We start from the raw sequence: 25621 nt of genomic DNA on the forward strand, positions 1-25621 counted from the left end.
AGGATTGTTTTAGTTTGCCAAGACAACTCTCTGTTCGCAGAGGATGGGCCAAACTCTGCCCGCTCTTTCTCCCATTTCCCTTCCATAGGCCCATAGGGATGCACTTTTGCTAGTGTAACTTTAGATGTACTTTGCCTCAGAAGCATTCAGAAATGTATTGAGTTACGCAGATTTCTCTGATAAAGTTGCAGAAAGGGCAATTAAAATGGTAAGAGGATCGTCTTTAGGAAACAGATTTGAACAGATAGGGTGCTTTAGGCTAAACAGAGATGATTCCAAGAAGGCATGATGGAGCTGTATAGAAAGCATGAATGATGTGGATTAGATTCTAAATACAGTAGAGAGAGATGCTGTCCAAAGACTCAAGGCTACACCCTAAATGGAGAGAGGAAAAGCCAGTACAGTACTCCTTCACCTACCACATAACTGACCTACAGATATTGAATGACATTGAGCTAATAAACACCTTCAACAGAAGCCCTGCACGAGGACTCCCCCCCAGGAGTTGGCTCCTGTGCTTGGGGGGGGGGGGAATTCTAAACGTGGACCAACTTTTTGTGTTTTTTTTAATCCTGTTGTAATAGTTTGATGTTGGTTTCTTCCATTTCCCTTGTAATGTTATCTCAAGAATACTTCCAACCACAAAACCCGTGGTGTGTTTTTTGCCGAAGATTCCAAAATGGCATTTGAAGATATATGCGTGGATGCAGAATATGTATTGCTAGAGCAACAGCATTGCAGGCAGCAGGCAGTTTGCAACACCTCTGTCCCCATTAAGCTGCTCCTATTGTGAGCGAATAAAAGAGTAAGCAAATCCTGGCATGAGCAAATGGACATTTTAAAAAAAAAGTTGCTTCTGATCCTTCCCCAACGTTTTTGAGATATTTGCCAGGAACATACAGGAAGCGGCTGATAGACAGTTAAACAGTTAATAAAGCTGACTGCATAATTAGCAAACAGTTTGCATCATATGCAAAGTAGGAATGGAATTGGGAAACTGGAATACAACCTTTCCTTCTCGCAAAGGGGCACAAGAGGGTTGGGTTGCTTTCTAACAGGGTTCAGGAACCTGTGACCCCCCAGATGTTGAACTCCAGGTCCCATCAGTCTCAGACAACATGGTCAATGGTCAAGAATAATGGCAGTTGTAGTCCAGCAACATTTGAAAGGCACTAGGTTCCCTTCCCCTGCCTTTATATAGTGTTTTACCAAGGAAATACTGGCCTTTAAAAGAGATCTCTTGATTCTTTTATAACAAAACTATTTTCTTACACACCAGAGGTGAATATCCACCATTCAAAAGATGCATTGAAATGCATTCCTCGAACCACTTTGCACCAGGGCTATAGAATTGCTGAACAAATTCTGCAGTGAGGGGGAAGATAAAGTTTCTTTTAAGAGTTCTTTAACATAATCAGTTTGATAGCAACCCAAAACACCTTTACTACCATTAAATATTTACCAAGACTTGGCTTTTGGGAGAAGGGCAGTTCAGAGCAGCGTGCTTGGCTCCATGCAATGGTATTGATTAGCTATCAGAAGGACATAGTTAATGAATAACTTTAGGCATTACTGAGCACTCAACATTCCTGTCAAGTTTTTTTTTCTCCCCTGAAGATGACCTAAACTAAAGTCAGTTGGAACTGACACAAACCCTGCCGCAGATTGCTCAAGAATACGTATGATATGAACAAAAGGTTCAGACAAATCGGTTGATCAATGCTTAAGCAATCCATTCTAATGGCTGTTGTCATCACTGCTGGACTTTAGAACCAAGCGTGTTTACATTTAATTAGAAAGAACACACAGTTTACATCCCACGGTAGCTATCAATATCGAATTGGAATTGATTTCCGCTCTGTCTCCTGAATCACTATTTCCTTCAAGCTAATTTTTAGAAAGCAGCTTGCAAGCTGAGCCGTATAAATTTTAAAGCAGGGTAAACCTATTTCCTGGGGATGATAATAAAAGTAAACGGCATATAGCACAGCCATTAAGTTGGACTTTCTTTTGAGGTGATTCCAGTGCCCAAGTTGTGTTCCAGCAGTGTGGGATTTGTTGTTATCAGAAAAGTGTCACTTTTTTTTTAAATAATTTTTATTTATTTCAAATGTTAAAAGCCATACAAATTTGCAGAAACACAAAAGATTTTCAAAAACACATACAGGAAATTGGTACATCTCCCTTTTACATATAAAGGAATCCACATTTGAGAGAAAAAGAAGAAAAAAGGAATGTCAAGTGTAAAGGAAATAAAAATACAAGGGAAAGAAAGAGGAGGGAATTGAAACAAAAACAATTATATAGGGAGATTATATAGGAAGAAAAAGGAAAGAAAAATAAATAAATAAATAAATAAATAATAAATAAAAAAGAGCGTTCTTCCAATCATATCCTGTGTAAATTATATACACCCATTTAAATTCACACTTAAGTTCTTATCAACATTTCCTTATCCTTAAAATTTCGACATGGTTCAATTCTGTTCTGCTATCGGGATTTGGTTATTTGGATGAATTTATATAGTCTTCAAAAATCCTCCACTCCTTTTTTACTTTTTGCTTTGTTTGACCTCTAATTCTCCCAGTGGTTTTAGCAAGCTGTGCATACTCCTTCATTAAGATTTGCCAATCTGTTATATTTGGTACGTCTTTAATTTTCCATTTTCTAGCGATAAGGACCCTCGCAGCTACAATACCATACATAAGTAAAATTCTACTTGCATCTTTGATATCCTCTGGTATTATATTCAACAGAAACAGTTCTGGTTTCTTTATGATCTTACACTTCAGCATTTTCTTTAACTCTTCATAGATATTATTCCAAAACTTATTTATTTCTGGGCATCTCCACCACATGTGCATTTGGGTCCCTATCTCCTTCTCGCACCTCCAACATATTGGTGATTTATTTTTATACATCCTTGATATTTTGTCTGGTGTTTGATACCACCTGTACATCATTTTGAGAATATTCTCCCGCAGATTGTAACAGGCGGTAAAATTCAAGTCTTTCTGCCACAGCCTTTCCCATTGTTCCATATAGACATTGTAACCCAGGTCTTGGGCCCATTTAATCATAGATGGTTTAGTTTGCTCCTCCTTGAGCTCCCATTCTAATAACAGGTCGTACATTCGAGCAATAAGCTTTTTGTCATTATCTATTAGTTCCTTCTCAAATTTAGACTTTTCCTTTGCGATTCCCAATTTTTTATCCTCTAAGAACCTCTGATTCACCTGAAAGTATTGCAGCCAAGTCGAAAATTTTTCCTTTATCTCTTCGTATTTTTTTAATCTCAATTCATTTTGCACATTTTCCAATATCTCATGGTAGGTGGTAACTTTTTCTTCCATATTCAATTTCTTAACTGTGACAGCATTTATTGGTGACGCCCACAAGGGAATCTTGGGTTCCAGAATACCCTTGTATTTTGCCCAAATCAAATACAAGGATTTTCTTATTAGATGATTTAAGAATCCCTTGTGGTTTTTGACTTTTTCATGGAGCAGGTAGGAGTGCCAACCAAATCTATTTCCTACTCCCTCTAGGTCCAGGATCTCCGGCTTTTCCAAAGTTATCCACTCTTTGATCCAAACTAGTCCAGCTGCTGCATGGTACAATTCTAGATTGGGAAGGGAAAACCCCCCCCTCTCTTCTGTCTGTTAATAGTTGATATTTAATTCTTGGTCTTTTATTATTCCATATAAACTTTGTTAGGTCTTTTTTCCACTCAGCAAAGCACTTTATTCCTCCCAGAATTGGTATCGCCTGAAACAGGTACATCAATTTCGGGAGAACGTTCATTTTAACGACAGAGATTCTACCCCAGAGGGAAAGGTGTAGTTTGTTCCACTGCTCCATTTCTGTCTTGATTCCCTTCCATACTTTTTATAATTATCTTCATATAGCTTTATACTCCTTGCTGATATCCAAATACCTAAGTATTTAACTTTCTTTTTTAACTCCAGACCTGTCCGCTGTTTCAGTTCTTCCCTTTCTTTACTATCCATATTTTTTGTTAGCAATGTTGTTTTTTTGTAGTTTATTTTCAATCCTGCCACCTTCCCATATTCATTTATAACTTCTATAACTGATGGTATACTTTCCTTAGGATCTTGAGCCGTCACCACTATATCATCCGCAAATGCGCGAACTTTGTATTCTCTCTTCCCCACTGTTATTCCTTTTATTTTATTCTCAGTCCGAATTCTATTTAATAAGACCTCTAGCACCAAGATATATAGCAGGGGGGATAGAGGACATCCTTGTCTGGTCCCTTTTTCTATCAGAAAACTATTAGTCACCCCTCCATTTATTATCAGTCTCGCTTTTTGTTGTTGATATATTGCTCCTATTGCTCTCTGCATCTTTTCTTGTAACCCAATTACACTTAGTTGTTTTTTGAGGAAGCCCCAGGAGACGTTGTCAAACGCCTTTTCCGCGTCTAACATTAACAGAGCTGCTTCTTTATCTATTTTAAATTCCAAATACTCCAGTATGTCAATTATATTCCTGGTGTTATTGAATATCTGCCTCCCTGGGAGGAATCCTGTCTGGTCTGGGTGAATTATGCTTTTTAGTATATTCTTCAGTCTTTGTGCTATTACTCCTGCAAATATCTTGTAATCGTTATTCAATAGGGATATAGGCCTATAATTTGCCATTGATTCTAGATCTTCTTCTCCTTTGGGAAGGAGTGTGATATACGCTTCTTTCCACGATTCGGGGATTCTACCTTTTTCTAAAGTTTGATTCATTATATCTTTTAACGGATTCAGGAGTATGTTTTCCAATTTCTTATAATATTCAACGGGAAGCCCGTCTGGGCCTGGAGATTTCCCTACTTTACTTTTTCTCATTACTTCTTTTATCTCCTGTATTGTGATTGGTCTCTCTATTTCCTTAGCATTTTCCTCTATGTTTATTTTCAACTGATGTTTCTCTAAGTAATTGTTTATTTCCTCCTTCTTTTCCTCATTTTTCTTATATAAGTCCCCATAGTATTTTACAAATCTCTTCATTATCATCTGGGGATTATCTATCACTTTTCCTCCCTCTCTTAGTCTGTTTATCATTTTCTCATTTCTCCTCTTCTTTATCTGCCATGCTAGGTATTTACTAGGTTTATTTGCGAACTCGAACCTATTCTGTCTCCATGCTCTGAGTCTCCATTCCATTTCTTGTTCTATCTTAATTTTATATTCTGTTTTTAGTAAGCCGATTTCTTTCTTTAATTTCCCATTGTTGGGGTGTTTATTCAGTTCTTTCTCCTTTTTCTCTAGTTCTTCCAGTATTTTATTCTTTTCCTTCTCTCATTTATTTTTCAATATTGCATTTTGCTTAATAAAATATCCCCTAATCACCGCTTTACTAGTGTCCCATATGATCTTATTATCTGTTTCTTCTTTGTTGTTTAGCTCAAAAAATTCTCTCAGTGTTTCTTTTGCTCCTTCTACAACTTGTTCATCATATAACAATGTTTCATTTAGTCTCCATCTTCTCATTCCTATCTTCCATTCTGCTCTTAAATGTAGGAGAATGGAGTTATGATCTGAAAGTGTTCTCGGTTGTATTTTAACTTCCTGTATTCTACCTAACATTTCTGTTGACATCCAAATGGCATCGATTCTACTTGCCATATTTTTAGAGTCTGAGAAATACGTATATTCTTCTTCTATTTCATTCTTAAATCTCCAGGCGTCTTTCATATCTATATTTTTTACTAAATTAAAGAAAGTTTGAGGCAACTTCCCTTTTAATTTTTCTCTCCCCTTCCCAGTTCTATCTTTATTTGGATCACATACTCCGTTCAAATCTCCTAGTAGGATTGTTTTCCCATCAACATATTCCATCATTATAGTTTCAACTTTTTTTAAAGAACTCTGATTTTTTGTTGTTTGGTGCGTATATCCCCATTATATATATTATTTCTCCCAAATATTTTATCTTTATCATTACCATCCTACCTTCTTTGTCGGTGTATAGTAGTTCCGGCTCCAGACCTGCTTTTGCGTACATCGCCACACCTCTCTTTTTTTTTTCATCGGCTGCTATAAATTCTACTCCTAGTTTTGGATCTATCAATAATCGTTCATGATCTTTTTTAATATGGGTTTCTTGCAAACAGATGACGTCTAATTTTTGTTTTAATAATACATGTCTTATTCTATTTCTTTTCTTTTTTTCATTTAGACCATTCACATTCCATGTGGTTATTTTAAGAGTCATTTTATTTATTTATTTAATTATTTCAGAACACGATACCTTCAACAAAAATATGTATTTGTGTAAAAAGAAAACAAAAAAAAGGGGGAATGTATAAGAGGGGGTAGAGGGACGGAGGGGGTTTCCCTTCCTTTCTTCCCTCTCCCTCCCCCCCAAAAGTATGTTCATTCATTCTTTAGGGGTGAGGAAGGCTCTTAGCTTTCCTGATCACTGTCATTGTTGGAGTCCTCTTGTGAATCCTCTGGGTTAGCTTCCTTCTCTATTTGATTCTTGTCTCCTCCTAATTGTGATCTATACCTCCTATAGAAGATGTCTGCAGCCTCAGGTGTTTCGAACCTTCTCTTCCTCCCCTTATAAGTAAAGGTGAGCCCCTGTGGATATTCCCATTTAAAATGTATAGAGTTTGCTTTTAACACTTTTGTCAGAAACTGGTATTTGTCTCTTTTTTTCAACAGGCGTGGTGGCACCTCTTTCAACACAACTATGTTTTCCCCTTCAATCTTTAACCTGTCTCCCCTTCTCTTTTGAAGCATCTTATTTCTCAGCCTGTTTGTATAAAACGTAATCAAACAGTCTCCGGGCCAGTTATTCTCTTTGGCTTTTTTTGAATTAACTCTATATAGCGACTCTATTTCCTCCATTACCCTCTCTTCTTCTACCTGCAGCCATCTCGCTATTCCTTCCGTTATTGTAAACAGTAAATTCTCATCCGGTTTTTCTGGGACCCCCCTCAATCTGAGTGTCTTCTCCTTGGCCTGCATCTGTAGCATAGCCATCACATCCCAGGTAGCCTCTTGCCTTATCTTGTACTCATCTCTCTCTTTCATAACCTTTTCACATTCCTTTTTACACTCTCTAACTTCCTTAAATGCCTTTTTAACCAATTCCTCCATCTGCTGTAGCTTCTCTTTATTTTCCTGTACTATCTTTGCTGATTCTTTACTTTCCTCATCTATCTCCTTAATCTGCGTTTTTAACTCCATTATTGACTTTGAGTTTTCTTCTACTTTCCCATTCATGTTGTCTAATTTTTCATCCAACCCCTTCATTTTATCATTTACCTCTGTTTTCAACTCTCCAAAGTCCTTTCTCAAACCCATAATATCCCCCTTTAGACTTAGAATCAGTTCCTTCAATTCCATCTCTCCTTCTGCTACAGAGTTCCTTCTTGCTTGCTGGCCAAATAAGGTACCCTGATTCAGCTTCTTTCCTGTCATTTCCCGTACTTTCCCTTGTAGCTCCAACCTTGGCCACTGGTGTCGCTGTTCCCTTTCTTTTTCTGGCTTCGCGTCTCTCCCTCTCTCAGCTCTTACTCTGGATGGTTTGCTTGTAACCTCCGGCGTCGCTGTTCTCTCTTGGCCCCTCTTTCAGTTCGTTAGTCCTCTCTTTGTCTTTTTCAACCAGTTGTTTCCTCTTCACTCAATTGTCCCCGCCCTATTCCACCTCACGCCGCTCCATCTTGTTTCAGGTATCGTTCCTGTCCTTTAGGATTTGGGTTTAAAACTCCATTTTCACTGGTCTCTGCCTTAAGGTATGCAAAATTTCCTTTCCAAACTCCCACCGCGCTTTCTTTATCGGTTTCTTTCAAAGGGTTTTATGCGAGTCACTCCTCTTACTCTTTCCCCCTCCTCCTCCACTCCAACCGCGCTGTGGATATCTCTTTCGCAGGGTCTCTTTCAATAGTCCTTCTTAATATTGAACCTTTTAGCACTAAGTGTTTATTTCATTTACACAGGATACGACTTTCTTGTCTTTCCCACGTTCTCCCGATTATGGTTAAGTCTCTTTAATTTTTCCGGTACCCCGTCGCCTTCTCTTTGTTAATTTTTTACTCGGGTACTCCCTCTGCTAGTTTTTTAATCAGATTTCTTTATATAGTCCCAGTTTTTACCTAATGTCCTTATTTAAGAGTACCGGATTATTTTTCTGGGGTTGGATATTTTTAAAAAAGTTTTACCGCTCTCACGCCGTTCCAGGCTCTGGGGCTTCTTGCTGGGAGATGTTTTCTTCCGCTTGCGTCTAGGTCTCTCTGCTCTCTTGCCTTCGACTAGAGAATGCTGAGAGTCCTGTCCAACGCCGCCGGAAAATTTCAGTGGTGGGTCACCCCCACAACCTTTCTTGGGGTTGCGCAGCCCTCGCTACCCCCAAATAGCCTCTCCAGCAATCGCTCACAACGCGGAGCTCGCGCGGAGCGCTGCCGTCTCGGTGGCGGTCAAACCCGGAAGTCCAGAAAAGTGTCACTTTTAACTGAATGACCACTTTGCATAATTCTTCACTTCCCTGAAAATGTGGAGTTACTCCTTCAAGTGTCTTTAAAAAAAAACCCCACAAAAGATATATTAAGGTGACATCATGCTGTCAGAATGTTTTGAAGCAGATTGCTTTTTTGCTGGGGGTTTTGGCATTCTGCATGAAATTAGGATCGTTACTTTGTCTTCAATTCTACTCTTCATGGCAAATTGGCCTTTTGAATTTGTCATGCGGCAAAATTTTGTGCATGTTTACTTATATTTATGTCTGATTGTGTCAGGGGGATTTATTCCCCATGAAGAATGGCTACAGTACAGCAGTAGAGTGCATTTAGGAGGACGTGGGTGGTGCTGAGGTCTAAACCACTGAGCCTCTTGGGCTTGCCGATCGGAAGGTCGGCGGTTCGAATCCCCGTGACAGGGTGAGCTCTCATTGCTCTAATCCCTGCTTCTGCCTACCTAGTAGTTTGAAAGCATGTCAAAGTGCAAGTAGATAAATAGGTACCGCTCCAGCGGGAAGGTAAACGGCATTTCCGTGCGCTCTGGTTTCCGTAACGGTGTCCCGTTGCACCAGAAGCAGTTTAGTCATGCTGGCCACATGACCCTGGAAAGCTGTCTGTGGGCAAACGCCAACTCCCTCAGCCTGAAAACGAGATGAGTATCGCAACCCCATAGTCGCCTTTGACTGGACTTAACCATCCAGGGGTCCTTTACCTAGAGCGCACACTTTGCCTTTGGATTATCCCAATATCATTTCCTGGCATCTCTAGGTAGGACTAGGAAAGACTTCTATGCCTGTCGCAAGTCAGGGTAGATAGAGATGAGCATCCTGTAACCTGGGTGGTTCAGGTGGCCCCTGACTTCATTTGATGCGGCCCTCCCTTGCCTCCTGAAGCTGCTTCAGCCTTCAAACCCCCTAAGAATTCTCTCCCTCCTCTTCTTAATTTTCTTTTTATCTGGATTTTGTTGTATCTCACTAAGTCATATTTAAAGTAGATCCACTGAAATCAAGGAACATTATTTTGTTTGTTTATTACGTTTATAGTCCACCTTTTTCTCCAAGGAGCCCAAGGTGGTGAACACGGTTCTTCCCCTTATTTAATCCCCCCAACCCTGTGAGGTAGGTTCAGCTGAGAGGCAGTGGTTGATGCAGGAATATCCAGTGAGCTTTTTGGCCGAGTGAGGATTTGAACCCTGTTGCTCCTGGTCCAACACTCTAACCACTGCACCACACTGACTCTTCTTGTTTTGTTTGGGCTTTTTGTGACTAACTGAAGTCCATTGATTTGAATGGGTACAGAAGAGGCAAACTCAAACATGATCTTTTCATGTTTCTTCATGTACAGTAAACATAAGCCAGAGGCCTTCGAGCTCTCTGATGTTCTGCAAGCTTCATCTAATCCAACCTCCTGCAAATCAGGAATCACCGCTAAAGCATCCATGACAGCTGGCCATCCAAAATCTGCTTCAAATCCTCCAAGGAAGGAGAGCCCTTCACCTCCCAAGGGAGTCCATTCCACTGTCAAACAGCTCTTATTGTCAGAAAGTTCTTCCTGGTGTTTAGTCAGAATCTCCTTTCTTGTAACTTGAATCCTTTGGTTCAGTCCAATCCTATGCATCTTTATTTGGACATAAATTAATTGACATGTTTTAACTCTTTTTTAATTTTTAATTATTGTAACCTGCCGTGGGACCTGCAGGTCAAGGGCAGAAAATAAATTTAAGATAAAGAACTGAATTCTAGGCTTCTCTTTATGAAGATAGTGATGTCTTCAGCTTACAGCTTTACATTTTCCTTTGAAATGCTTGAATATTTAATTTTTCCCCCGTCTCTCTTTTTTGGGGTGTGTGTGTGTGAAATGCAAGTCAATATATTTTATCTGCTACTCTTCCAGTGGTTTTTATTTATTTATTTTAGACTCTCTGCTCTGTGGATTTTTCGTATTTCTTTATACATTATTTATAGTTTCAGAATGTCCTTATTTAATTGAATAGGTACCTCGCACCATTTTCAAACAACCTCAGGTGGTAGGTGTAATGACATACCGATACTCTGACCTTTAACTTTTAGATTCCTATTAAATCAGCCATATTTTACTTATGCATGCGCAGAGGGTTTTAATTTCTATATGATCTGGCAATGCGGTCGTGTTTTCTGCAGAAAGGAAAGGGGAGTGCCAACGCTCTTGACACAGAGTTCTGTTTGTTATTCAGTGCTTACTTTTCAAATCTCAAAATAGGAAAACACAATTTATGCCTCATTTCTTATTTCCATGATGGTTCAAATGTGTGACATCCAATCTATCCAACCCGTTGTTTGCAAGAAAACAAATATGCACACGGTGGGCAGAATGCTTCCCTGCAAAAGCAATACAGGGCAAGGATTTTTAAAAAGCGGCTCAGATTACATATTTATTTTAAACAAAAATAATTTATGTAAGATATCCACTCATTCATTGATTATTGGTGGTAACCTTGGGTAAGTCACTGTTTCTCAGCCTAGTCTACCTCACTGGGTTGCTAATGTGGGAAAACATAGGTTAACTGCAAAAATGCCACACTGTGGAATTGGTGGTAGTAATAATGAGGCAAAACTGGGATAAATAGTGCATACCAAGCATGTTTCATCACTTTCCAACAGTGTGCGCCTATGCTTGTTTACTGAGAAGCAAGTTCAATATAGTTCAGTGGGACTTAGAATTGCAGCCTTGGTAAGGTAAAGGTAAAGGGACCCCTGACCATTAGGTCCAGTCATGACCGACTCTGGGGTTGCGCGCTCATCTCGCATTATTGGCCGAGGGAGCCGGCGTATAGCTTCCAGGTCATGTGGCCAGCATGACAAAGCCGCTTCTGGAACCAGAGCAGCACATGGAAACGCCGTTTACCTTCCCGCTGTAGCGGTTCCTATTTATCTACTTGCACTTTTACGTGCTTTCGAACTGCTAGGTTGGCAGGAGCTGGGACCAAGCAACGGAAGCTCACCCCGTCACAGGGATTCGAACCGCCGACCTTCTGATCAGCAAGCCCTAGGCTCAGTGGTTTAACCACAGTGCCACCTTGGTAGCACATTTTAATTGCTCTTAACAGCCACTAACTGCCACCCATGGGGGTCTTCAAAGGCACTAACCAATCAGATGATCTGATTCTAAAAGACCTGGATTTTGCCCCACCCAAAGCCAGCCTTAGATGTGGGCAAGCAGAGTGCTCCCCCTGGGCACCAAGCTGAAAGCTGTGCCAAGCTGAGCTTGGCAGCTCAGTGTTGATAAGTGCACTGATTGTAGTGAGCTCAGTATCTTTAACTTCTTCCCCCGCCTGCCCACCAAGTTCTGCAGTGCAGGTGGGGAACCTATGATGCTCCAGAAGTTGTTGCACTCATTAAGTCTCAAGTCCTAGCTGGCTTTGGATGATCCCTAGCAGTGGCAACAGAGGAGGTATGAGCCGTACTGGTGCTTCTCAGACACTTCTGCAGAAATAAAGATATATATAGGGTTGTGTCCAACCGAGTTGTAACGTTAGCCCAAGGGCTTCCACTTCTGTCGTGGAACTTCCCCCCTCTCTCCACCCCCCACATATCCCCAAATTGGAGGGTCGTGTGGAGAGAGGAGCAGGGTAGGTTCCATCACACAAGCGGAAGTATTTGTGCTAATGGGATTGTCTCGATGGATCCGTTCCCCAAGCTGTTAATGTATCTTGACATGGGGGATATGCAAGATCCCAAAACGAAAAGGAAAGGAAAGTGCAAATTATTCACACTTCCTCTGTTTCAGCTTCTGGCTGTAACAAAATGTTATGCTGCTGGTCAATAGTGCGTTAGTATATTTGTGCAATTAATCCTGGGTTTTTTATTTGTTTCATGAGAATAAGCCATAGCACTTCCCTCTACTTCATAGTACTGCCGAGAGGCAAGTGGTCTGTATACAGTGGTGCCTCGCTAGACGAATTTAATTCATTCCATGGGTCTTTTCTTATAGCGAAAAATTCGTCTAGCGAATCCCATAGGAATGCATTGAATTTTTTTGAAATTTTTTTTGCCCATAGGAACGCATTAATTGAATTTCAATGCATTCCTATGGGAAACCGCGATTCCCTAGACGAATTTTTCATAAAACGAATTCATCTAGCGAGGCAACCTCCGCTCGAAAAATCCTTTCGTTAAGCGGAAATTTCGTTAAGCAGGGCATTCGTTAAGCGAGGCACCACCGATGCGTGCATCATTATGAAAACGTTGATTTAGTTTTGTGTTTATTTTTAATGTATTGTGGAACCATTAGCACGAATGCTTCAGATCTTCTTGGCTTGCTATTTGAATTCTACGTTGAAATATTTTGGCCATGGCATATTTGTACCATCTTTTTGAAGTCCTCTTTTTGAATGCCAAACCTGTGCTGACCAACCTGAAAAGACCTACCTTTTTGTTTTTGCAGTTTACACCAGTCTTTGTCTCAAGAAGTGAACCTGAAGGATCAGTTCAACGCCACTCTCATAACTTATGAGAAAGCTCTGAAAAACAGAGAGGATGTTGTGTCGATGCTGCTGCTTCAAAATGAGGAGCTGACGGCCCATCTTCAGCAAGCGGCAGAAGAGAGAGCAAATGCGGAATTGAAGTTTCAGCAAGCTTTAGAGGCTTCACAGGAGGCCAGTGAGAAACTTCAAAAGTAAGTACATTGTCTTTCTTTTTGGAAAATGGTGTTTGTCAACTAAATGGGCCCCTCTTCCTGTGACACAAAGAGACTGAAGTTAGAAGACAGACAGAAATCCCTATTAAAGTTAGTGGGCCAATTCTTATCTGAATATTTATTCAGACTTAATAGCAGAGCTGTTTATTGTTATCTCCAGCAACAAAACCATAGGGTTTTTATTTGTCGGCTTAACACTTGTAATGTGGAGAGAGGACCCTTATCAGCTAATAAGGCTAATAAGGCTACAGTAACATCTGCAAAAGAGATAGGATTCTTGTGTATTTATTTATCTTCTATAACAGAGGTGGGGAACTTGTGACTATCCAGGTCAGGCATCCCCAAACTTTGGCCCTCCAGATGTTTTGGACTACAATTCCCATCTTCCCCGACCACTGGTCCTGTTAGCTAGGGATCATGGGAGTTGTAGGCCAAAACATCTGAAGGGCCGCAGTTTGGGGATGCCTGATCCAGATGTTGTTGGACTCCAGTTCCCATCAGCCCCAGTCAATATGGCCAGTGATCAGGGGTGATGGAATTATAGTCCAACAGCAACTAGAGGGCCACAGGATCATGCTTGCTCCACCTGTTACAGACTCATGTCTATATGCACATGTCAGTTGGATCCAGACTGGATAGACAGAAAGTGTCCTTCCGTTTTTGCAGACATCTTTTTCTTCACAAAAGGCATCCTACCAGTAGAGAAGATGGGGGGGGAGGTGACTTTTACCAGTTCCTCCCAACCCATGCAGCTCTCAGCACCATTTCCCAGTGTTGTAGGATTGCCCAGCCCTCCAGAACAGTGTCAGGGGTTGCATGGGGAGTCACAATCTGCCCCCTCCCTATAAAAAAAATACCACACACAAACACACAAGGAACATCCCATGAGCAGAACTGCATTCAAGCGATGTTTCTGCTTAGAGGAGCAAAGTCTGGATCCAGCCCTGTAACATTTGAAGCAACTTTGTGTATGCTGCTGAAATGCCTGGAACATTTCAGTTTCCCATTTAGGTAGTTCATATATTTGACTGTAACATGCTGGCCCTATTCAGTTATTCTTCTCTTCATACAATGAGAGGGAGAATAGAAATGCACTTTGCTGTTTGCCATGTCCCCATTGCTTGGCTCCGCCACCCTTCATGCATACCTCTTTGCATTGCTTTTTCTGCTGGTCGCACAGCGTTCCCTTCTCAATCTTACACAGTACCAGTTTAGAGAGAATGGCACATTTCTCATGTCCTGCACACGTCTAGAGGCAGGCCAGGTGAAGCATGATGATTAATGGTGGAAAAGGCTCATGCTTTCCAGCAGCTTCCAGGCACAGCATATCTCATGTTGTTCTGCCATGTAGTTGCCAGCTTCCATGGGCCCAGAAGAAATGAAAATCAGTGAATGCACCTTTTTTTCTCTTCATGGAAGGTTAAAGTTGAGTAGATCTGGCTGTTTGTTAATACTTCTTTAAGCTCAGATGTGTGCTTTCCCTCTGAAAAAAGTTCATGCCCAAATCAGTTTACCGGAATATCCAAATTTTAAAAGGCCAGGTTTTTCTTGGCTACTTTGCAGTACAGATCAAATCAATCACAGTCCTTGAGCACATGTTCAGCATATTTCTTTTCTGTTACGTATCATGGGGAAAGTTTGCAAAAGAAAGGGGGAAAGGACATCAATGTTTTCAATTTTGCTAGGGCTGCCATATTTCAAAAAGTAAAAACCAGGACACCCCAAAAGTTGTTGAGCTTTTCCCAAAAAAAGCAAAAAAGCCTATAAAATTTTGATTGATTTGCCTAAGATCCAGGACAAACCACTGCCTGCCTAAAATCCCCCCTGGACGTCATTTCCACCTTTGAAATCCCGAGAAAAATTGTACATATGGCAGCCCTAATTTTGATCTGTCTGAAAAATGCCTGACATTGTGCGAAACTCAATAGTTGGCAGTAGTTTTCTTGCCAAAGATTTAGGCATAATGCACCAGTTTAAAATGAGCTCTACTACCTATTGGCTTCCAGGCCCAATTTAAAGTGCTGGACTGGTACATGCCTTTAGAGCCCTAAATGACTTGGCACCCAGATAACTGAAGAACTACGTCTTCCCTTATCAACCTGCTTGTGCATTAACCTGCTGTGACCCTTTTTCAGGAGCCATTTGTCAGGTGTCATGACAAGGGGCTTTCTCTGCAACCCTCTGCCGACTCTGGGGTGACCCTCCCTACAGAGAGACCCACCTGGCAGTCGCATTATGATCCTTTTGTTGCCAAGCTGAAATAGTTTTATCCACCCAGTCATTTTTAATTTGTGCCTGTTTTCATTTGCTGTAGCTCTGTGACGTAGAGCATCTGTTTGGGGTGCAAAAGGGTCCCAGGTTCAATCCTTGGCATCTCCAGGTAGGGCTGGGAGAGTCTTGGTCCTGAAATCCTGGACAGCCACTGACAATCAGTGTAAACAAAACTGATCTTATGCTGCTGTGTAATTATTATGTGTTTTGTCTGTTTTACTGCATCTAAGTTGTGATAAATGGTTGTGTTTCTAAACAGAATAAAGGGTGGCATAAATATTTTTTTAAATAACCAATGAACCCTTGCACTCCCAGTTTTCTACTGGGCATATCTGTTGCGTGCCGTCTTCCCCAGCACCTTCCAGAGGGGAAAGGAGCTCTCCCTAAGTATATGCATTGCTGTGCTGTGATCCTCATTGTGCAGCCACCAAGAATTCCTGCTCCCCCCCCCCCAAGGAATCCTGGCAACCGGCAAGGCCCCTGCAGTCATGTTTTGTGAGAGTCACTGTACCAAGAAACCATTCTGCTCCTGAGGTCTAGAACTCCTCTTGGAAACCCATTGTTTGATTCCCTGCCAATGAAAGAGCAACATCTACTCCCCAGATCTTTGTTTCAAACAGCAGTTTGTTAGGAAGGAAATACACAATTAACTGAAAAGTTACACAATAATTCTGTGTAAGAACTGGACTGTTTCGCACATTGTAGGTTTTGACACATATCCTGGAGCAGCTACCGGTAAGTTGAACTCCAGAGCAGCATCTCATGTTCCTGTTACACCAAAGAGAAGCTGCAATTATTACCAGCAAATTCTTGCTTACCACTTGGCCCCACCTTAGAGACAGACTGTCAGCTGCCAAACCTGTAAAGGCAGCAATTTTCTTCTTAGTATAGCAACCAAGGGGTCAAACATCACATATCTCTCCTGTTGCACAGACTGAGCTGACAAAAATGCTATTATATAATGATACAATTATGCCATGACAGTCATTTAGATATCGCTTAATTCCCAGTGATAGTCAGCTGAATATTGGCTCATTTTGGAACACCGAAAACAAAGACCTTTTTTTGTGAATTCATGTTGCATTGTGATATTATTTATTTTTCAATTATTTTAAGCAGCTGTTGTGAAACAGTTTCCTCGGGTCACTTAAACTGCTATGTTTCATGCAGTGCAATCATGTGTACGTTTTCATAGATGTGAGGCCCTCTCCTTTCTTCCTAGCAAGTGCGCCTCGGTTTGGAACCTTGGTTTGGAATGTTCTTTCTGTACACTTTTAAATACAGCTGCAAGAATATTAACCCGGACTGCACTTTTCCATCCAATTGTTACCAGCTTCAGCGTTCCCAGTCCATTTTTGGCCCTGTCTTAAAACACTGGTGTGAGGTTCATCCTCACACATGCTGCCTCCCCTTCAGACCTCATCCATATTGAGAGGAAATATATTCCAAGTGCATTTAGCTGGATCTGCATAGAATCTTCCCTGTGATCCTGATCAGGAGGAGAATTCTAAGCATGTTCCATTTTCCTTCTCAAAGTTTATCAGTAGGAACTCTGAAGTGAAGCCAACATCAATAGGGGTATAGCATCTAGATCAAGGGAAGTAATAGTACCACTGTATTCCGCTCTGGTCAGGCCTCACCTGGAGTACTGTGTCCAGTTCTGGGCACCACAGTTCAAGAAGGATACTGACAAGCTGGAACGTGTCCAGAAGAGGGCAACCAAAATGGTCAAAGGCCTGGAAACGATGCCTTATGAGGAACAGCTTAGGGAGCTGGGTATGTTTAGCCTGGAGAAGAGAAGGTTAAGGGCTGATATGATAGCCATGTTCAAATATGTAAAAGGATGTCATATAGAGGAGGGAGAAATATTGTTTTCTGCTGCTCCAGAGAAGCGGACATGGAGCAATGGATTCAAACTTCAGGAAAGAAGATTCCACCTAAACATTAGGAAGAACTTCCTGACAGTAAGAGCTGTTTGGCAGTGGAATTTGCTACCAAGGAGTGTGGTGGAGTCTCCTTCTTTGGAGGTCTTTAAGCAGAGGCTTGACAGGCACATGTCAAGAATGCTTTGATGGTGTTTCCTGCTTGGCAGGGGGATGGACTGGATGGCCCTTGTGGTCTCTTCCAACTCTATGATTCTATGATTCTATGACACCATACTTGGGGACATCGGAGGCAGAGCTTCCACGCCCCTTCCTTCCCCCCTCCCTTTTAGAATAACACAAGAATAACCCCAAACACCTGAAAAGGACTTCATTCTCTCCATAGACTAGACCAGGTTGGCTGCCACAAAGCATAGCTAGACCTCATACAATTCTCTTTGTACCAGGGTAATTTGGTTAAAGCCATGATTTGCCTGTCTTAGATTTTCACTTAATTGGGGAATCATTTTCTGGAAAGCAAAGTAGCGAAATTGCTGCATGTAAGACGGCAAAATATTTTGAAAAGTTCCATCCACTTAGCTGTGAATCTGGGCAGATAACTTGAGCAACTAGCTTATATAAGTATCTCGCTTCTGTTCTTTAGAGTTTGTGTTAAAATAATTTGCTGTTGCAATAGAGTATAGGTCAGGATTATCTCAGAGAAAATTTTCTAGCTTTGCTCTAATCCTCCCAAAACCAGGAGTGCTGTAATGGACCTGCAGATATAACCTGAGCCATGCTAACTCTAACATGAGCTTTTATGAAATGAATTAATTCAATTTGACATGCTTAACTACTCAGGGAAAAACTGTCTGCCGGGTTAGTTAATGCTAAAATCAGCCTTCTGAGCCTGTAGCAAAATTAAACAGCTGGACAAAATCTTTTGACAACAGCAGCATGCCCTTTTTATCGAGGAACTGTGGAAATGCTTACTGCATCTTCCCAGCATCCACCCAATCTTATAATTCAACCTGCAAACAGATTAAGCAGCTGAGTTTGTGGAAAGTGTGTTTACTTTGAGCTAAGATTCCACTGACACCTCTGGGAGAGCCACACAGACGGTTCTTGCTCATCAGCAGGAAAACCAGGCTAAGAATTTGCAGTTTCTTTGTAACCTCAACGGCTTCATACAAATGAGTATTTTTCAATTAGGCCAGAACTACTTTTCTTAGCCTTTATTAATGAAAGAGAGAGAGAGAGAAAGATATAATAAAATATTCTGCATATTTAAAAGGAACTGACTGCTCCCTGTACTGAAAGACTTCCTACCACGCTAATTTTGTCCTTCTCCATCCCCATTTCCCAAGGAGATAGTAGTTATCATTTGTAATGGGAAACCAGGTATTCCTACTCAATTTTTTTTTAAAAAAATGCAAAGTGTATGCTTTGCATAAGAAATAATGAAAATCAATGCAACCCAACTGATTTCTAATACCCTTAATTTTCCATCACATCTGTCTATTAATAGTTATGGCTTGAAGTTTTCTTAAGAATATAACATGCATGTGGCATGACGTCGTTTTTATTAGGTGCCAACCCTATGATAGTGCCTTGATAATCTTTGGAAGAAATAGTGAAATTATTATTTATATATTGGAATGTTTCATAATATACTGTGATAGCCAGAAGGTTAGCAAATATTGCTACAGATCTTTCTAAAATATTTATACCCCGTCTTTCCTCTTCAATCCAAAGGCAGCTAACATCATAAATGAACTTAATCATTTTTCAGAACCCCAAGGGGTATCAGGGCTGAGTCACGCAACATCTGGGCTTCTCCTACCGGTAGCTGCTACTCTTGTCATGGCTGCTCTCCATGTTAATGGAAAGAAAACCATGTGATCTAAACATTTGCAAGTATTTTCAACACCCAACACAAAAAGAGAGATGGCTTGCAGCAGCATGCAGAGTTACAGAGAATGCTCATGTTACAAACATTCTCATCTCAAGCAGGGAATCCACCAAGGGCTGAAGGAGAAAGCAGCCAGCATGAGTGATAATGTGATTCAGTCCTCATAATATTTAGTCATTTTATAGTTTGAATACTTGTTAAGTTGCTCACCTCTCTGTTAGAGAAAATACATCGTCAACCTGGATTTATATCATAGAATCATAGAGTTGGAAGAGACCACAAGGGCCATCCAGTCCAACCCCCTGCCAAGCAGGAAACACCATCAAAGCTTTCTTGACATGTGCCTGTCAAGCCTCTGCTTAAAGACCTCCAAAGGAGGAGACTCCACCACACTCCTTGGCAGCAAATTCCACTGCCAAACAGCTCTTACTGTCAGGATGCTCTTCCTAATGTTTAGGTGGAATCTTCTTTCTTGTAGTTTGAATCCACTGCTCCGTGTCCGCTTCTCTGGAGCAGCAGAAAACAACCTTTCTCCCTCCTCTATATGACATCCTTTTATATATTTGAACATGGCTATCACATCACCCCTTAACCTTCTCTTCTCCAGGCTAAACATACCCAGCTCCCTAAACTGTTCCTCATAAGGCATCGTTTCCAGGCCTTTGACCATTTTGGTTGCCCTCTTCTGGACACGTTCCAGCTTGTCAGTATCCTTCTTGAACTGTGGCGCCCATCTGGTTTTTCTACCACCCTCCAGTAGATGATTTTTGAAGTGGTTTTGTCCCTGAGTTATCAGAAAAGCCTTTCTGAGGACCAAGGTGCATAGGTCAGTCAAATTATGTTGGCTCCAGAAGCACCCCTACCTTTCCTGGCAGTGAAAATGTAACCATAACAAAGTAAATAACTAACATTTTCCTACCCTTTCCTGAAGTAGACACCTAATCATAAGGTTGGTCACCAGCGTAGCTCTTGAAGCACAATAAGATAGGTTGCAACATCCAACCCCAGCTATTATCCTAGCAGCTGCATTCTGTAGCAGCGTCAGTGATGAAGCATTACAGGAGTCCAACCTTGAGGTTGCTAGATCACCATGGCCAGGATGTGTGTGTGGCTGTAGCATCAGAAGCAGGTCTGTACCTACTAAAATAGGTAGACCACTTCAATGAGAACCCTGGGCTTCTCAATCTCATAGCTTTTGTGATGCTCCCAATTCACTATAGCCCTGCTTATATATGAGGATCCAGCATATAAATGCATGGTACACCTGTGAACCAGATAAAGCAGCAGTTGAATACTGGAATCTCCTCTCTGGTGGTGATTGGGAGCTATTTTAATCCATTCATATGAATGGAGCTTTTGAATTCGTTTCAGTCAGTTAAAATTTGCACCTGCTGTAGATAATACTTTATAGATAAGAGAGGCTCTCATGGCACCTTTGGATTTTCCAGCACCGGGGGAAGTCCCTTCTGTTCTCCCATGTTTTTAATGCCACGTGTTTAATTATTATAGTTATTTTGTTTATTTATCCTTGTTGGTCTTGCTGCCATTGTATTGATTTTATGCTGCTGCATGGTTTCATGCTGGCTTTTGCTAGTTTTACGCAGCTCCTGCTTTTATAGTGTTTGTTTTCAAATTGCAGTTATACTAATTAACTGTACATACTAATTTTAATTTGTGAGGATATTGTAAATTTGGCAGTAAACTGAAATTCCACAAGTTTTCAAGGCATGCTTTGGCATGGAAGAATGTGTTGATATGGGGTTGGAATCTTACAGTCTGGGACACAAGTCCTTTGGATGCAGTTCTAACCATGGGAATGGGATTGGAAGCAGGAGCGCATCATTACCTCTGTTTCCAAAGCTGAAGCTTAGAATACTGTCGTGTATATATAGAAAATAGTACTACCCAGTGGAAGTATCCTCAGCATGGAAGGGCAACTTCTAGGTTTAATTCTTATAACTTTTGCTGAACTACAAAAAGAAAACTTTAGAAATGCCCTTAAGGTGGATATAACCCCCAAACTGTCCAGTGAGTGACCAAATATGCTACATTTTGGGGACAGGGGAAAGATAGCACCAAATGGCTGGACAGCATTTTGCTACATTTTCTTGCGGATCCTACTTCTAGTTTAATTAAACCAATATAAGTTTGTAGTGCAGCTACTCCAGAAGCTAGACCAAAGATCAATCCAAGACTCCCGCGGAGATTTTACTGAGTTAAGCTCAAATGCTGTACAACATTTCACTGATGAAAATAGGGGTGTACTTGTCCCGATGTAACTGTAAAGAATAGCACAATATTCCCCCTCTAACATTATTTTCTGATAAACAAGACTTCAAATCCTGTTCACTTGCAAACAAGTTCCGTTGTTCTTACAGCAGATTCTTTCCAAATAAAATGTGCATTGCTTTGTGCCCTCAGAATGAATGTTTATAACTATGTAGATAAATTTTTAGCATAATCTAGGCATGTTTCTCCAAAAGTCTCATGGTTGAATAGGACATACTCCCAGGTAAAGGTGCATAAGTCCCATGCATATTTACCTGAGAGTAAACTCCCCTGAACACAGTGGCACATTTGGGAAAACATGCATAGTATTGCTTTGTTAGTGTTCCTGTGCACAGTCCTTGTAGGAATGATGGGATATATATTACAAAATAAATAAAATGGGTGCTTCATATGAAGAAAGAATAGGAAAACAATTAAGAGAAATTATAGACCATGTTTGCAATCATCATACATTTATTTAAATCAAAACTGATTATATTTCAGTGTGATAAAAGTACATGGCAATGTTTTAGGACATGGTAATACTTTACTATTAATCATAATTTTTGTAAGATATAATATGCACATGTGTGCAGCACACATACAAGATTAGCATAATTTCATTTTATTATATAATTGCATATATAATTTTCCTGTAATATCTTGTGTGTTGCATAAAAAAACAAACTCTTAGAATAAGTTCTGTTTCTTTCATTGCGTTTTGCATAACAGGATCTGTTTTCTATGTTGCACTGCCATTTCACACATGAAGTGTGCTTGGGGAGAGAAAAAAAATCACATTGGAGCAGCCTGTTCAATAGGTGTTAGCATCTTATTCCTCAGAAAGTAAATACTAATCTTCCTTCTCTGAGCACAGAAATTGTGTGCGCTTCACACCAATGTCCAAGACATTCTCCAGCGCCCACTGGAGGGTATAATCTTTCCCAGAATGATCTGAGCAGCACAGTTCAAGAACAAGAATGAATCTCTGAATAATCGCACCACAATGTGAGGTGACCCTCAGACAGGGGACTGACCAGTTACCCATATGGGCTTGTGGCAAGGCGCTCTGATGTTCTCTTTTAACACAGCTGTGAGAAGAATGTGGCTAAGATCCAGTAGCCTTTCTGGAGTGTAGCTGGCAAAGGAAGCCATGAGGGGAAGAGAATTTAACACATGGGTGTAAGAGCTTCAGCTCCATTGATTCGATCTGAGGGGAATGCCTAATGACTGGAAGAATCAACCTTGGCAATGAAAACACAAAGCTCTTTTCATCAATTCAAACTCGGACTCTAAAGCTGCAGATGGTTACCTCCAGCATTGCCTATTCAGGGCGAGGTTTTATGAAATGGCACTTTGCTGAATACTAATAGATCAAAACAAAGATTTAATTACATAAAGATGGGTTGTTCATTTTTAAATGAGGATACAGGTCAGTGTCTCAGAAAAGGATAATATGACTATCTTTTATACGTAGGTCTAAAGTCTGAGGTTTTAAACTGCAAACATGATACCGTTAAAGCACAGATTGCGTTCTACAGAGTACAATGTCTATTAAATAGGAAGCAGACTCAAAGCTAGGCTTATGGACACCAGTGCTTTTCATCCCCCCCCCTCTGTCTGATGCCGGTTTATGAATGGGCTTTCTGCAAAACAGAATGACTTTTCTAGAGTTTCAGGAAACTTGTGGAAATCTGGTATTTGACTTTAATCTTTCCTCCAAAATCGGAAGGGGGTGGTTAATAAATGTATAGGTAGTAGTATTACACCAATCAACTAACTTCATGAAAAATAAGCAATACTTGTTTTGATGGGGGGGGATTTCAGTGTGTGTGTTCTGCACCTTTTAGTGAGTTTTGTTCATGTTTTGCTTATATACAATATTTTATTAAGTCCTGTTTATATTTGATAGGTTTTTAAGTTTAAACTGGAAATTCCATTTTTAGAGCTAAGCAGTCCACTGTTAGTTAAAAAGAACATTTCTTTTGCCTCAGTAGAGAGTTTGACTCTTCAGGCTGAAGGTCTCCCTAAAGCTTCATTAAAAGCGTTATGATGCTGTCATATACAGGAGGTAGAGTGTAATTTATTTCAGAGAACTGAATTCAGTTTGAAGACAGGAAACATTGCGTGCAGGTGGTGATGGGGCAGAAAATTGGCCCTAGTGATGGGACCCTGTGGGAAGCAATGTCTTTGTCCAACCTCTTAAACCATTATACTTCCATCCCAAACCAAACCTCAGGGGGGAAACCCAAAGAATTCTGAAACTAGCTCCACATTCTCGCGGGGGGGGGGGGGCGTTCTCACGGCTCTGGTAAACTCACCACACAGCAAAGCAGCAGAGAGCCTGGGGAGTCTCTTTCCTGGAGAAACACATCTAGCTCAAAACCCATTGGTGCAAGGGTATCCAGCGTGAGGCCATCAGACCCAGCCAGCATTGCTGGTGATCAGGGATTATGTAGTCCAACAATTTATGGTTGCCTACCCATGTTGCCTACCCTTGCATTAATGGACGTGTGTTTCAGGTTTTATGCTCCAATGTAAAACTCTTACATTTATCATTTAAGAACTTCTGTTGTTCATCTTGTTGGGAGAAATTCAGCATAGCACTAAGGAGAGCACTCCGTCAACCGTTCCTGCTTCCCTGATGGAACAATCTCCCTTCTCCCCCCCGCCCCCACCCTGCAGTTCTGAGGGAGAGGAATCCTGTTGCACTAGAAGTCCTGACACAGGTTTCCACAAGTAGGACTGGCTAGCTGAATCCAGCCCAATGTCTTTCCAAAACCACCTTCAGATTCTTTTCTAGCTTGCCTTGTTATCTGCTTACATTTTTTGTGCCAGAACCTGTGCTCATTTTTATTTTCTTTCTGTGAGGTAAAATTTCTATCCTATACACATCTCCTCATATCATTTATAACCACCTGAAACAGAATTGAACCACCTGAAAAAGGGATGCCTTCTAAATGATTTCTCCCCTCCTATGATGTTTTCTTGTCCCAAGACCCAATCAGCGTGGGACTGAGGTGCCTCAGCCATATCTCTGAAAAGCCTTTATCTGTGCACCTCTATGCGTCCCTCAGCTTTTCCGTGCCTGCCACCTTGGACTTAAGGGAATAATTTCGTTTCCTAAGAGCCAGGTGCTTGTTGCAAGGGCTCATGGCTGCAATCTCTGCTAGGTGAGCAGGTAATCACATACATGTGACACTTTAAAGAAACACTGGATAACTTCCATATCTCTGCTAGGTTGGTTGGTTGGTTGGTTGGTTGGTTGGATTTTTCTCCTCATCTTGTTGACACACTCATATCTACTTAGCACACCTAGTTCCTTTACTTTTTCATCATGTTTCATCAGTAGGGTTCTAGAGAACTGGAACTTTCTCTTAGGAGTTAAACTAGAGCTCTCCAAACTGTTCATGTTGGTGACACGTTTTTCAGACATGCATCATTTTCCAACACAGTAATTCAGTTTTACTAGCAAACCGCAGGGAAAACAAATCCCTTTCCAGCCCCGGGAGGAGTGCAGGGGGAGGAGTGTTCACATGACACACCTGCACACTGCAGCCAACACACTAACGTGTCGCGACACACAGTTTGGAAAGCTCTGAGCTTGTTGTTTAGTCGTATCCGACTCTCCGTGACCCCATGGACCAGAGCACGCCAGACACCAAACTATCCCTAAAATATATGTGTGGCTGTTGTTGCTGTTTAGTCATTTAGTCGTGTCCGACTCTTCGTGACCCCATGGACCAGAGCACGCCAGGCACTCCTGTCTTCCACTGCCTCCCGCAGTTTGGTCAAACTCATGTTCGTAGCTTCGAGAACACTGTCCAACCATCTCGTCCTCTGTCATCCCCTTCTCCTTGTGACCTCCATCTTTCCTAACATCAGGGTCTTTTCCAGGGAGTCTTCTCTTCTCATGAGGTGGCCAAAGTATTGGAGCCTCCAATACTCCCAAGTATTGGAGTGTGGCTAACCCTATCCAATTCCTGTTGTAGCCAATTGTACCAAGGTCCAAGGGTACGATGGATGGATATTCAGGATTCTCTTCAGATCATATAAATCTTTCACCCAAAGGGTATGACGGACTAGCTTCAAATAGGGGTGTGTTGATAGCTTACTCGAAGCTATTGAGGCCAGTCATTTAATTTGGCTGCTATAGAA

At 41.1% G+C, this 25621-nt stretch overlaps 1 protein-coding gene across 2 annotated transcripts in view; it reads left to right on the forward strand.

Moving 5' to 3' along the window:
• MIPOL1 (mirror-image polydactyly 1) overlaps window positions 1–25621 on the forward strand; it is a 196947-nt gene that overhangs the window by 149042 nt on the left and 22284 nt on the right. For both annotated transcript variants that reach the window (XM_088671979.1, XM_035109093.3), the window contains exon 11: window positions 12899–13129. In XM_088671979.1, the coding sequence (XP_088528105.1) occupies window positions 12899–13129 (231 nt within the window). The remainder of the gene's footprint in view (window positions 1–12898; window positions 13130–25621) is intronic.

The sequence above is a fragment of the Zootoca vivipara genome, chromosome 1 (assembly GCF_965207765.1).
Source record: "Zootoca vivipara chromosome 1, rZooViv2.hap1.1, whole genome shotgun sequence".
Classification (NCBI taxonomy): Eukaryota; Metazoa; Chordata; class Lepidosauria; order Squamata; family Lacertidae; genus Zootoca; species Zootoca vivipara.